General features: G+C 33.5%; 2 protein-coding genes across 5 annotated transcripts; one reads left to right on the top strand and one right to left on the bottom strand.

The window, feature by feature from the left end:
- The first annotated feature begins 3,050 nt into the window (after window positions 1-3,050).
- LOC107953881 (protein NDL1) lies at window positions 3,051-6,708 on the top strand. Its single transcript, XM_041097039.1, has 11 exons — window positions 3,051-3,417; window positions 4,029-4,128; window positions 4,428-4,525; window positions 4,623-4,711; window positions 5,060-5,120; window positions 5,245-5,331; window positions 5,410-5,487; window positions 5,574-5,630; window positions 5,751-5,806; window positions 5,983-6,118; window positions 6,235-6,708. Exons 1-11 carry the CDS (start codon window positions 3,358-3,360, stop codon window positions 6,445-6,447), a joined length of 1,035 nt encoding a protein of 344 aa, XP_040952973.1. The 5' UTR covers window positions 3,051-3,357; the 3' UTR covers window positions 6,448-6,708.
- Window positions 6,709-8,118: 1,410 nt separating this feature from the next.
- LOC107953882 (homeobox protein ATH1) lies at window positions 8,119-13,358 on the bottom strand. Of its 4 annotated transcripts, none has more exons than XM_016889322.2 (5): window positions 12,368-13,358; window positions 9,667-11,011; window positions 8,918-9,258; window positions 8,732-8,792; window positions 8,119-8,621 (listed from the first exon to the last, which is right to left on the bottom strand). In XM_016889322.2, exons 2-5 carry the CDS (start codon window positions 10,831-10,833, stop codon window positions 8,457-8,459), a joined length of 1,734 nt encoding a protein of 577 aa, XP_016744811.2. In that variant the 5' UTR covers window positions 10,834-11,011; window positions 12,368-13,358; the 3' UTR covers window positions 8,119-8,456. The 4 variants fall into 4 exon arrangements, with proteins under 4 accessions (XP_016744811.2, XP_040952972.1, XP_016744810.2 ...); XM_041097038.1 differs by having other exon boundaries at window positions 9,667-11,003; window positions 12,368-13,246; XM_016889321.2 differs by having other exon boundaries at window positions 11,685-12,377.

Here is a 13,358-nt window from a genome sequence, read left to right as displayed (position 1 = left end):
AACGTTTCCTAAAATTGAGTAAAACGACATGAAAGCGGTATGAAGAGGGACTGGACCTAGGGGGGAGGAGGGTTGTTGTCGGCCTCTGGTGAATGGTAATGACAAATACCAACTTGAGCTGAAAACGACGTAGTTTGCATGAGATGGATTGCTGATGTGGTTGATTGGGCCCCATTTTGATGAATGATCTCTCAACCGTTGGATTATATAATATATGGCTGATCATAATTTATAAAATATGATAAAAATGTTCTAATCTTTTAAAGGAAATCAGAATCTTTCCATATCAGTGGGAACAAATCTTGCACAACAAATGGCAACAAAATAGAAACAATTATTAAGGAAAATTAAGATTATTTGTAGTAGTTGCCTTCTATTTTTTTTTTTTTAAATTTGATTATATAAGTTATTTTTGACATAATGCCTAAAAATTATCCATAATCACTCTTCAATTCATAAATAGAAGAATACAAACGATTGAGTTCATTTCATCGTATAGTATAGTTAAATACACAAATCTTTAAACTACGAATAGAATTCTAAATTGATTTAAATTCTAATATTTTAAGGTATTGATATTTTATCAATAAGTATCATTAATCCATTTGAGTTCACATTTAAGAGCAAGCTAATAGTCTAATAAGTGGTCGGGTGCAATGGTAAGATTCATTACACTTTTAATGAGAGGATACAAATTCCAATTTTAAAGACATTGTTGAGAGGAATAGTTACATACCCCCAAAACAAGCTAATAATTAGAATATTTAATTAAAATATTTTGAAGTTTGGGCAATTAACTCTTAATATTATAAAAAATCGTAGTTTTTGAATTTAACTTTTAAATAAATTTATCTATAGTAATAAATCTCAAAATTATACATGAATTTTTATTTAATGTGTAATTTTATATATAAACTTTAATTTGGTGCAATTAGACATTATATCAATTCATTTTTGTATTGAAAAAATATAATTATACGTGAATGTAATATTATATAAACATAAAATGATGTTATATCAATAATTGTGTTAATAACTTGTGTGAATTGAATCAAATCAAATCAAATCAAAATTTTACGTATAAAATTTACAAAATTAAAGTTTTTGTATAATTTTAAAGATTTATCTATTTATTTATAAGATTCTATTTTATTTTTAGGAGAAAGTTTATACTCCACGTGCATAATTTATTTATAAAAATTAAATATTGCACACTCATGTTTAAATATATATATACAATCTTTATAAAATAAAAAGATCCTTTCTTAGAAAATAAAATAAAAATAAAAATATATTAAGACTTTAGTATGTTCTTTTTAGATTAGAATTTTCTTTTGAACTCGGTAGCATTTTTTTAACAAATTCATTATAAGTTTTGATTATATTTATTTGTTTTGACGTAATGTTTAGAACTACTTATAGTCCCTCTCCAACCCATAAATGAGAGGATAATGCGCTTTGATCCACTCGAACCCACATCCTCCTGCATTGGGCCATTGGCAACAACATCCATGCCAATCGAGTTAAGACTCAATCAACAAGTGGGTTTTTTTTAAAATAAGCTAACTATTTGGTATAATTTTTTAAATAAAAAAGGTTAATTAATCTGTTTTGATTTTTGTAATATTTTTATATAAAAATAATAAAAATTCACACATAACGAGGCTTTTATCATTTTTACCGAAGCTTAATTTGGTTCTTAAATAGATTTTTAATAAAGATATTTTTTGCAAAAAACAAAAAACAAAACTAATCACATCATGATTGTGTCATAATCTAGTATAATTAATTTATTTTTATATTTATCTAATTGAATTAGTATTCGATAAACTCGTGATACCAAATTAGTTAATCATCTTTATATTAGTATAAATTCATCTATTTGAGTTTGTTTCACATAATGTGAGATTTCCTTTGGTAATAGGACTACCGGAAGGTAAGACAACATGATTTTCAAACCTTAACTTTACTATTTAAACTAAAGTTTCATTTTTTTATATCAAATTTTTTATAAAAATATTTGTTACATAAATTTTTTTTAATGTGCTATAATTTAATGATTAATAAAGCATTGAATCCAATTCAATTAAAGGAAATTATAAAAAAATATAAATTACAGTGGTTATAAAGTAAGAGATATTAGGTTTTAATGTCTTTTCAATTATTTTTATAAATAGTTTTTAAATTAGATTAGTGATTAAATCATTAGATTAAAAATTAAAAAGAAATAAAAAAATCTAGTTCTTACGATTTTTAATCGGTTCAATTAGTTCGCATCGATTCTCAATCTAATTGATTCAAAACTACTCTCCAAACCGATACTCAAAACAATACTAATTTTTATTTTAAATTTTTAAAAAAAGTACTCAAAACAACGTGTTTAAAAAAGTATTGAAAAAACAGTTAATTATAAAATTGTCCCTCAAATTATACTACTTTTTTTATTTAAGTACTTAAAGTTTTTAAATTAAAATTGGTACTTTAACTATCAATTGCTTTTTATTTTACTAAAAATGTATGATATTTAATAAGAACGTATCGCGTGTCACATCAGAGGCAAGAACAAAATCAAAAAAAATTTTACGGAGTAAAAAATGAATAAAACAAATCTAGTACTAAAGTATAACTTTATCATTATACTAACTTATGATTTTATAAAAATTGAAGGGATTATATAATTAATTTTCTATTGGAGGGAGCAACGCAACTACCAATCCCTTGTTTTATCCCTTATGCTATATTTATATTGCTTGATTTCACGTTTTAAGGTAAAATATGACAAAATTAATAAATTTAGATATTGCTTTTTAATAAAAGAAATACTTCAAGTACCTAAATAAGAAAATAGTATAATTTCAGAGTTAAATTTGCATTTAAGTAAAAAAAAAAAAACCAGCCTTGCAAATTGTAGTTAGAAAAAGAAAATACTTTGCTAAATACAAATGGTAAATGAGAAAATAGCAAAAGGAAAAAAGGGCAGTATCGTAAAATCGAAGAACTGTCGGCCTCTTAACTGGGGTTAAATAGACCCGAGACCCAAGTTAAAGTCCGCTAGTACGGACTCTTGTGAGTTACGAGTTCTCTCTCTCTCTCGCTCACTGATTCCGAGTCATTACAAATCAAAGCGTCGGTGACTCGGTCAGAGTTAACCACGAGTTAAACTTTTGTTTTTGAAGATAAACATAAAAAAGTACATTAAATTTTTAATATCATAATTTTCTCGTTTTTATTACTTGTTAATAGCATGGGAAAAATCTAAAAAGGAAATACAGAGGGAAAATTTGGTATATATAAGCAATGCAAAGCCAATTCTAAAATTGTGTTTTCATTTCGGTAGAGAGAAGAGAGAGGAGGAAAATGGAATTTTCTAGCGATTCGGTTTCCATTGATATGGAAACGATCTCTCTAGGCGGCAAGGTAAACTTGCATTCATATCTTATTGTTTGGTTACCGGGAAAATGCGGGATATGGAGAGAAAATGAAATGGGAAAAAGCTTAATGCAGCTATCTAGCTGGATTATGCTCCCATTTGTTGCTTAATTCTCTATTCCTTAATTTGCTTTCATAGTCATTTGATTCACGGCTTCTGATTTTTCTTTTTTTCCTCATTTGAGAAGCACCCGGATAAACTAAATTCAATTATCTTTTGAAAATTTAATGGGTTCTTGCTTTTTTTTTGCTCTAAGTGCAAGAAAAAAGAAGAAAGCTGACTAGTAATTTCATGAGTTTTTATGTCAATGTCTGCTTAAATTAGGAGTTTAGATGATTCAGAACATGGTTAGATGTTAGCTTTATATAGTTATAATATACTTAATTTGGGCTATGCTTGAAGCAGTTCTTTTAAAGTGAATGACACCCAAGTAAGTTGGGTTTTCTTTACTAGATCATATTTTGTAATTTTCTGCTCTAGTTATTTGTTAAAAATTAGGGGTTATTTGGTTTGATGGTAATTTGTTTTGATTCATTAGGGTGTTTTCATGAAGGTTTGTTAAACGAATAACAATGCATTTCGTAAACTCTATCTGCAGGAGTACCTTGTGAAAACTCGCCTCGGTACGGTTTCTGTTGTTGTGTTCGGAGACCAAGATAAGCCGGCTCTTGTTACTTATCCGGATTTAGCTCTAAATCGTAAGCAATGCAGAAAACATTATCGATTCATTGATTTTCCTTATGCTGATCTTTATTTTTCACTAACAATTTAGGCTGGAAAGGGTTCACTCGAATTTGTCTTTTATCTTTGCATACTGAATTTCCTCCTTAAACATAGATATTGCTGTATTGCTTTTAATCCGAGCTAAAGATTTACATGTTAGTGTCATATGTCTGAATTTCATAGCATTATTTGTTAGATTTCCACATTGACCGATACCATTTATCTAGTGATACTTCTTGTATCTTAATTTTTTTAAATATGCGGGATTGTGCAGATATCTCCTGTTTCCAAGGCTTGTTCTTTTCTCCAGAAGCTAGCTCCTTACTCCTGCACAACTTTTGCATATATCATATAAGTCCTCCAGGGCATGAGGTCAGTTTTAATTAGCCGGTTTTAATCATTGTTGTTTTGGTTGAATCCTATAATTCACGCCTTTCTTATTCGGAACTTCCTTCAAGAAATATTGCAGTTGGGAGCTGCCCCGATCGTCTCCGATGACTTTAGTCCATCCGTCGATGACTTGGCAGATCAGATTGTTGAGGTTCTCAACTTTTTCGGGTAAAAATATAATTTCATAGTTTCTTTATTTGCTTTTTCTTTCCCTAGTGTCAGCTTATTAGAAATTTACTTTACTGTAATCTCTTATGCTCTAGGCATTCTATGGCACATATTATGTTGTAATGATGGCTGGTAATTGGTGTGCAGTAGTTGTCTGAAAATGATGCATCTTGAGGCACCTACCACCCTTATATAATTTCTTAAGCTGTCATCTTCTTTAATATATATATACATATATTTATTTATTTGTTTATATGGAAAAGAATAAAGGCAAGCAAGCTGATATTGTTTATCTTTTAACTCTTTCCTTTTTATTTATTTATTTATGTTTTTAACTTTTAACCACAGGCTTGGTGCTGTAATGTGCATGGGAGTTACAGCTGGAGCATATATTCTTACCTTATTTGCTGTAAGTCAACTATCTTGGCATGGCATATACATTTTTCCTTATTCCCTTTTTCATTTCAAATTAAATATCATGCACTTTTGACTTCTTGGAAGTAATTATTGCTGCATTTTCTTTTCCTTAATAGATGAAATACAGACAACGAGTCCTTGGGTTAATACTCGTTTCACCCCTCTGCAGAGCACCTTCATGGACGGAATGGTTGTTAAATAAGGTTCCTGTTCTACGCCATTTTATTTTCTCTTAGGGGTTAAATAATTACGTGCTCAGATGGATTTTCATGTTATTTCAGGTGATGTCGAATTTTCTTTATTTCTATGGCATGTGTGGCATGGCGAAGGAGTTATTGCTTAAGCGGTACTTCAGTAAGGTATTTTTCTGCTTCAATAACTTATGCAATTTATTTCCTTCTGTCTAGAACTGGACTAATTGTGAGATTCTGAATGACAATGGCAGGAAGTTCGTGGTAGTGTTCTAGTACCAGAATCTGATATAGTTCAGGCATGCAGAAGAGTTAGTTCTTCAGCTCTTTGTATTCGACTTTTATTTGCTATTCAATTGACCTATACAGAATATGATAGTTTGTCTCATGGCAGTTTTCTGACATAAATCTTGTTTTCTTTCCACCTGCAGCTGCTAGATGAGAGGCAGAGTATAAATGTTTGCCGATTCCTTGATGCAATGAATGAGTAAGACTGTAACCATGGTAGATCAATAGACTAGGTTTGTTTTAAAGATGTTCTTAAAATAGGTTCATGTGATTGGTTTCCACCTTTACCAGGGGAAAAAAAAAAGAAAACTTTTCAGTGCATGCACGCAGTTACTGGTTTGATCCAGCATAAAAGTATTATTTACTTTATTTCAGGAGACCTGACCTTAGCGAAGGATTAAGAAAACTATATTGCCGTTCGCTAATATTTGTTGTGGAGAACTCACCGTTCCATTCTGAGGCTCTTCACATGACATCGAAATTAGATAGAAGATACAGTGCCCTAGTGGAGGTAAGCAAACAATCTATTGCCTAACCTGTTATAATACCTTACACATCCAACTTTCAAAATCATAATGTCCATACGGCAGTGAACTAACAACCTTGAAATGGTGGTGGAATCTACAGGTTCAGGCATGCGGGTCAATGGTGACAGAGGAGCAACCCCATGCCATGTTGATACCAATAGAGTACTTTCTAATGGGATACGGTTTATACCGACCAACTCTAAGCATTAGCCCTAGAAGCCCTTTGAGTCCATCTTGCATCTCTCCGGAGCTTCTTTCACCGGAAAGCATGGGATTGAAGCTGAAACCGATTAGAACCCGGATTTCTTTGTAAGCTGCGGAGTTAAAGATGAAAGAGAAAGGGCAACATCACCTTTTTGTAATCTATCTATATATATAAGGTGTTTGTAACATCTTTTGATCGGCTGGTGAGGGTTGTAGATAGAAATACAGACAGAAAAAGAGATATTGTCAATTCTTTTATTTGTAACCATAAATCTTAGATGTTAAAGTCATCTGTAAATCAATGGAATAATTATTATCTACCAGAGAAACACCAATTTACTGATAATAACAGTGGGTTTCCATTGTCAAATTATTGTCAAGTTAGTGGGGTCTAATAGGCTATTATGGTGGATCATCTGGCTATTGAGTCAGCCATTGAAAATGGGTTCATGTCACTTTCCAGGAAAATGATAAGATAACTAGGAAAAAACCATTAGACCTGTTGCTGTCACTTAAATAGTCGTATTATTTGTCTTTACCAACTTTCCAGGGAAATGATTTGATTCCCATCAGATTATTCTTTTTCAGAACTTGGTGACTCCAAATAGTATTGAACTTTTTATGATTGAAAGTAAAGACTTGAAAAAAGGGGCAAAAATAAACATATTTTCCCATCGTTTCCATGATCAAACCCTATTTATATTGGTAGTTCTTGTATATAGTAAACGTAGAGATGTTGATCATAGAAGTTTGTGATGATAGAAAATTTGGATTTTTAACAATCACCCTGGGAGGGCAGAAGTTGGCAGACATGAGAGGATGAATGAAACCTGTCTTGTCAAAGTGAAAAACAAAACACCATCCCTGCCATTGTTGATTGTTGTTCAAATTGCAGCACTAACAGCTTCACCAATCAGGTATCACCTGCAGCACTTTGATTTGCTGTTGACCAACAGGATTACAACTTAGCACACACTATATATATAATGGACAAGATATCTGTCACTGAAATGAACTTGGGATCCAATTACGTGCAGGAAAAGAGAACATGTTGACACTATAACAGCTGTACTTTTAGACTTGCATGTATTATAGCAAATAACCCCCAAATCCTATATGATAAATAATAGGATTCCAATTAACTTGGGAAGAATTTGTAGTAATTATAGAAGACAATGGTGCTCTTCTAAATAAGCTCTCTTGCCTTTTTTTCTTTTTTTTAACTCGAGCTTCAAATTAGAGCCGAATAAATGAGTTTTTAAGAGCTCACTTTTATTAGGGCGACTCAAAGTTCAAACCTGTATTCTCACTTTTACTAAGGCGAGGCCATTATCACATTGTTGCATTCTCACTCCTAAACTCCTAAAAGTCTGAGGCAAAGACCATTATAACCTCAAATTGTGTTCTCACTTTTACAAAGACAATACCATTATCACTTCAACCAACAAGATAGTTTGATGGTAATAAGCTCTTGCTTTACATGGTGATGTGAGCATTTCAAAAGAGTCCAAACTTTGCACCTTTCTTGTTTCTTTGCCCACATGGATTACTTGACTACGTAAACCCTGAATTGCTTCTACAATTTTCAAAACAAAAGTAAACGGTAGCTGTACAAGAAACGAGAAAAAAGGAGGTTCATCTTCATCCTTGGATGGTGTACTTTTGTAATGCAGAAATTGAAGTATGAAAACATTCCTCAATTTCGAAGTTGAGATCAATAATTGTTGAGTTAAGCAGCAACATTTTGCTGCCATCACATTATGTATTACTATAATATATATACTAGTGTAATATTGGTATGTTGTTGAACATCATAAGTACATTGGTAACCCATGAATCCCCCACATGCATAAAAACAAAAAAGTGTGCCAGTACCACTACCCATAACAAGGCATTCAATATACCAAGTCCATGAAAATTTTACTATGAAATCAAAAATCCTTTCAACAAAAGAGTTCCCTGTATGAATTAGAATCATACCCTTAAAGCTAAAGGTCCCAACTATAATGGAGCATTATGTACAGTTGTAACCTTGAGGTGGATGTGTTTCTTTCCTACTGAAAAACGTGTGCTCAAATCCAGAATCCATTGCCCACTGATCCATTCTTTCTTGTGCTTTTAATTGAAGTTAAATCTTTGATGGTTGATGCTTATCTGGCTTCTGGGGTTGCTCTTGGTTCCTTCCTCATTTTGTCGAGCTTTTCGTTTGTTCATCTCCAAATACATTTCCTCTATCATTGGCTTCCAAAGCCGAACACGAGCATTTATGAACCAATTAGAGACCTGATCATTCATTGATCCAAACGAACATGATGAAACAATCAAATCATATAGAAGTCCATTTGAAGATTAAAATACTTCAACACAAAAGATATATCTAAAGCTCCAAGTACCTGGCTCCTTGTTAACCCACTTTTTATTGCAAGTAAATGTTTCTCTGCATCCTTTGGATACCTGCAAACACGAAACTCTCAAAATATGCAGAACTGTGATGATTTTATGCGTGAATGTGAAAAAAGGTAAACTATTTCTCTCCTAGTTTCTTGTCCTAGAAGCAATTCTCCAGTAAGAAGGCTCACGGGTGAAGAAAGTTCTGAAACATCCACGCACGTAAAACCGAGACAGATTTTTCAGGCAACCCTCTCTGCGGTCTCCATATTTGATCCTTCTTCTTTAGCCATTGCTCCTGGATGAATGAATTCTGAAAAGATTTTTCCCTATCTCTAGTGCACCCGCTGTTGAAATTTGCTCCCATGGCTAGGATTTGGTTGCTGATCCTCTCTCTAAGGTTCTTGTATAAGAAAGAGATCGTATGTAGAGCAAAACTAGCATGCACCCGGGGGTCCAACTCAGTTGCAGCATGGAATGCAGATATAACCGTATGGATCTCATCCAAGCATTGACTGTATCTGTCATCAACCTGGCCTCGATAAAAGCCAAAGCAAAACAATTTTAAGCACACCAGAATGTAATGCTAAATAAACCAGCAAATAGAGAAAAGAAAGCAATTGGAGAACAAAAAGAAGCAAAGGAAACAAACAACTTAAAACAGTTCGATACCACATAGGCACACCTACTTTTCTAGAAAAAGCCAACTTGCTCAATTAGAGTAAGCTATGGCTAAACTCAAGGTTGTTACACTGTTTAGACTTAAAGAATCTTGAAGTTATGAACTTCAATCCATGTTTCACTCCACATCAAATCAGCACCAGTTTATCTTATCCATTCAATAACCAAGAAAATTATGCAGTTCATAATTGAAATCCGGAATAGCAATTGAGAGAGGCCAAAACTGATAATTCTAGCAGCACAAATTAGATCAACATACCACTTGAAGTAAAGTCAGCAGTTGGGTTTTTTTGGCCTCGACCGTCCGTTTTTGTAATTCTGCCTCTAACTGAACCTCAGTGTTACCATCAACATTGGGACAATCATTTGAATCCATCACTGCCATCCATCTTCCAGCTAGACAACTTGCGGAGAACGGCATAGTTGCTCCAGGTCCAACACTCATCTGCTCTAGATTTTCAAGTGAATAGTTTGCAATTTGAGCAAGTATTTCTTGAACTGCATGAAGATATCTAGATCCCGATATTAAGTGTGATACTTGAACGGGTCCATCAGAACCAAAACTCAGAGAAAGCTCCTTAGCATTGGAAGAGGTTTGTTCTGAACCTAACCTTGTTGTATTCAAGCAACAGTTAATTTCAGAGGACTGATCGGGTATATTATTCCCATTGATAACACCAGGAAGAGATGTTGCAAGACTTAACGAGAGCTCATTACTATTTTTTGAGGAACCACAAGGATAATCCAGGCTCATATTTGCACCATTCGGTGCCATCCAACTGTTTGGATCTGGACATCCTATAGACGAATATGGTTGAAATGCAGTCTTCAATGTGGTTTTGCCAACATGCTCAAGAGGACCAGGAAACTTCTCAAAATCCCATTTATTTGTCATACTACCAAAAACTTCATTCAATACACTATTCACCGAGGTTACCGTGGTAGAATTTATACCATCAGAACATTCAGTTGAAGAGTAATTCCTGAAATCCTGAGGGTAGATCGAAGGCGCTACGATTGCTAACTCGTTTAAGTTTTCTTGAAGACCACAGCTTGCAGGTGAATTTGAAGAGACAGGTGTCCTGCCAATAAACTGCTCATGAAACTCAATGTTATGTTCCAAACCCGAACTGCCAAGTGAAGCATCACTGGCAACCTTTCTTCCAACGGATGCAATCAATGCATTAGAGTCGAAGAATCTGGCATGATTAGATACATGGAGATCAGAACACAGATCACCCCCAAACTCTCCTTGCACCGAGGGAAGCACGGGAAATCCAACTAAAGTCTGATTTTGGTTGATCTGGTTAAACAAGTTGGACTCAACTACTGAATTATTAGTGATAATCTCTGGTGGAATCCCATTGATAACAACAGAATTTTGGCTCACCATCGGTCGTGGAATGCTGAACATATCATCCTCCATTATACCTTGGGAACAAAAATCACATGGCCTCAACCATACGAAGCTCCTTTAACATGTAGGGTTCTTAAAGCTTAGCCTTCATTTCATCATTCGGAGCATTAAGCCACCATAAGTTCATTATATAACTTCCTTGAGTTCAAATATGATCATTCTGTTGATCCACCGTGAACCTGAAGAACTGAGAAACGAAATGAAATCACCAAATTAATATATAGAAGAAGTATACTACACATACTTGCAAAAATGGAGAAACCAACTTGTGACCACCATTCTAAAACCAAAGTTTTAAGATAGAAATTATATCAAATCCCATTCTTTTGTTCTTAAGGAAAAGAGTAGAGAATAGGTACACAGACTTCTCAGAAGCATTATGTGAATGATTTAACCTTTCAAAATTATTGAGGTCATTTCCTGCCCCACTCTTACACAAAAGATAAGACTATTGATAGAGAAATATTTCACCACAAATTCTAAGTGCAGAAGGATGTCAGTCAGTGTAAATGGGACACATTGCCACAAAAATAAAGCATCAGAACTTGGAGCAAGTAAATAATACACACACACAAAAAGATATATTCAAGCTAAGAAAACAATGTTTATATGGAAAGATCATGATTTCAATAAACTTACAGATTAAAGGGAATGGAAATGAACACAAAAGCACAGTTGAAAGGAAGTCTAAAAGTTGAACAAAAAGGAACATGAGAACCTATATAAACCCTAAATTTTCATATTTATACAGTTCATGTATTAGAAAGTAGACCCTTGAAGATTTAGGGCCTTCAAATTTCATTTTCGTTCGTGCTTGTGTGTTTGAAACAAAGAGCTAAGCTGAAAAAAAGATGACCAACCTGATATTATATGAAGGTTTCAACCTTGCTTTTATCTACAGTACAAAACCAGCTAAGGGAAGCTAGTGTCTTCACCCACACCCTAATTATAACTATATTGATTGAAAATTGAATGTTGGGTGTTCTTAGAGACACACAAAATAAGCCACTACAATGCAAAGTTCACATGAAATCATTAGATTTCTGTTTCTCCATTAAAAAGACCATTGTCAAAAGGCTAGAAAAGTGTAGTTAAAAAAAACTTTGTTTTCTTCTTTAACATAAAGAATATAAAAAAAGGAAAAAAGCAAACACACACACAAAAGGTGGTGTTAATTTGTTTGCATGAACAGAAAAGTGGAGCTTCTGCTTTTCCTTTCAAAGAACTCAAACACCAAGAAACTAAGATCACAGTTTCAGACCCCAACAAGATTTATAATCCGTCCAACAAAGATTTTAAAGCTCTAAAACATAAATTGGGTTTTTGAAAAAAAAAAATGTATATACATATAAACAGCAACATCATAGAGAACCACTAAAAAGGAGGGAGATAGAGTCCAAAAAAGCCCCCAGAAAGAAAAAGCAGATGAGCAGAGAAAACAATGGAGATGGCCCGTTTTATTAAGATAGAAAGAGAAAGATAAGTAAAAAACAAGAAGATAGAGAGGAAATTGAGACAGAGAAAAGGAAGGGAAACACATTACTCCTTGGTGCAGCAGTGCCACTCATTTCTGTTGCAGGCTTTAGGGGGGGGCCCTCCTTTGTTGCTTCTCTCTTTCTCTTTCTCTTTCTTTCTGATCTTCTTTGTCCTCCTCACCACCTTTCATTATCTGTTTTCTCTGCAATCATCACAATTAAAATATCTGGATTCTCTCTGTTGAAAACTTCTGTTTGGTGTCAGGTACCTCCTCTCTCTTAAAGGCACCATTTTTCAGACGAAAGTCTTTTGCTTTTTTAGCTCATTTTAGACAATGGATAACACCCTTTTGATGAGAAAGATGAATGAATTGAGTGAACAAATGTGTAAGCAAACCAACTAAAGTTTTAAGCTAAACAAAAACAAAAAACAACCAAACCAAAAACCAATGCAACATTTGTGAAGGTATTGCAAGAAAACACACTGTGTTGCTTTGCAGTGTACTTTGAATATGATGATGCAAGCTATGCCTAAAGTGACGAGAATATCTGATGGGCAAAGATCTTTGACGAATTTATTCAAGCACTTACCATGCTCCATCTAACTCCCTTGTTCTTTTCAGCTTATTATTGCTCTAGGTTGGCCCCAAAATCACCCAACTCAGTTAAAAACTCTAAAAGCAAGTTTAATTGTAGCTCCACTAACTAAGAGTTTAGTCTAGTCTAGTGTACTTAAACTTGAAAGGGCCTTTAGAGAGTACATAAATAAATCTAAATCTCTTGACTACTTATGATTGTCTATAGAGTAAGGGAGGCAGACCAAATCTTTTGTAATAATGAACATTTGAACCATATCAGTTGATCTTCTGATCTGATACTTGGATTTTTATCAGTAATGGCTAATGTGCTAGCAACCAATTTGATTTTTTTCTTGTGGGATTTTGATGTGATAATTCAATCTTTTTTTCCCTTTTTTCTTTTAACTCACTTTACCTTTCAGCAAAACAAGAACGGTGTCTTTTTGGACTTGCCATGTCCAGTTTTTGAGAAATAAATGAT

Source organism: Gossypium hirsutum, chromosome D07 (assembly GCF_007990345.1).
Source record: "Gossypium hirsutum isolate 1008001.06 chromosome D07, Gossypium_hirsutum_v2.1, whole genome shotgun sequence".
In the NCBI taxonomy this organism is placed as follows: Eukaryota; Viridiplantae; Streptophyta; class Magnoliopsida; order Malvales; family Malvaceae; genus Gossypium; species Gossypium hirsutum.
Note: the sequence above shows the minus strand (reverse complement) of the source record. Positions and strands in the feature narration are given on the sequence as shown.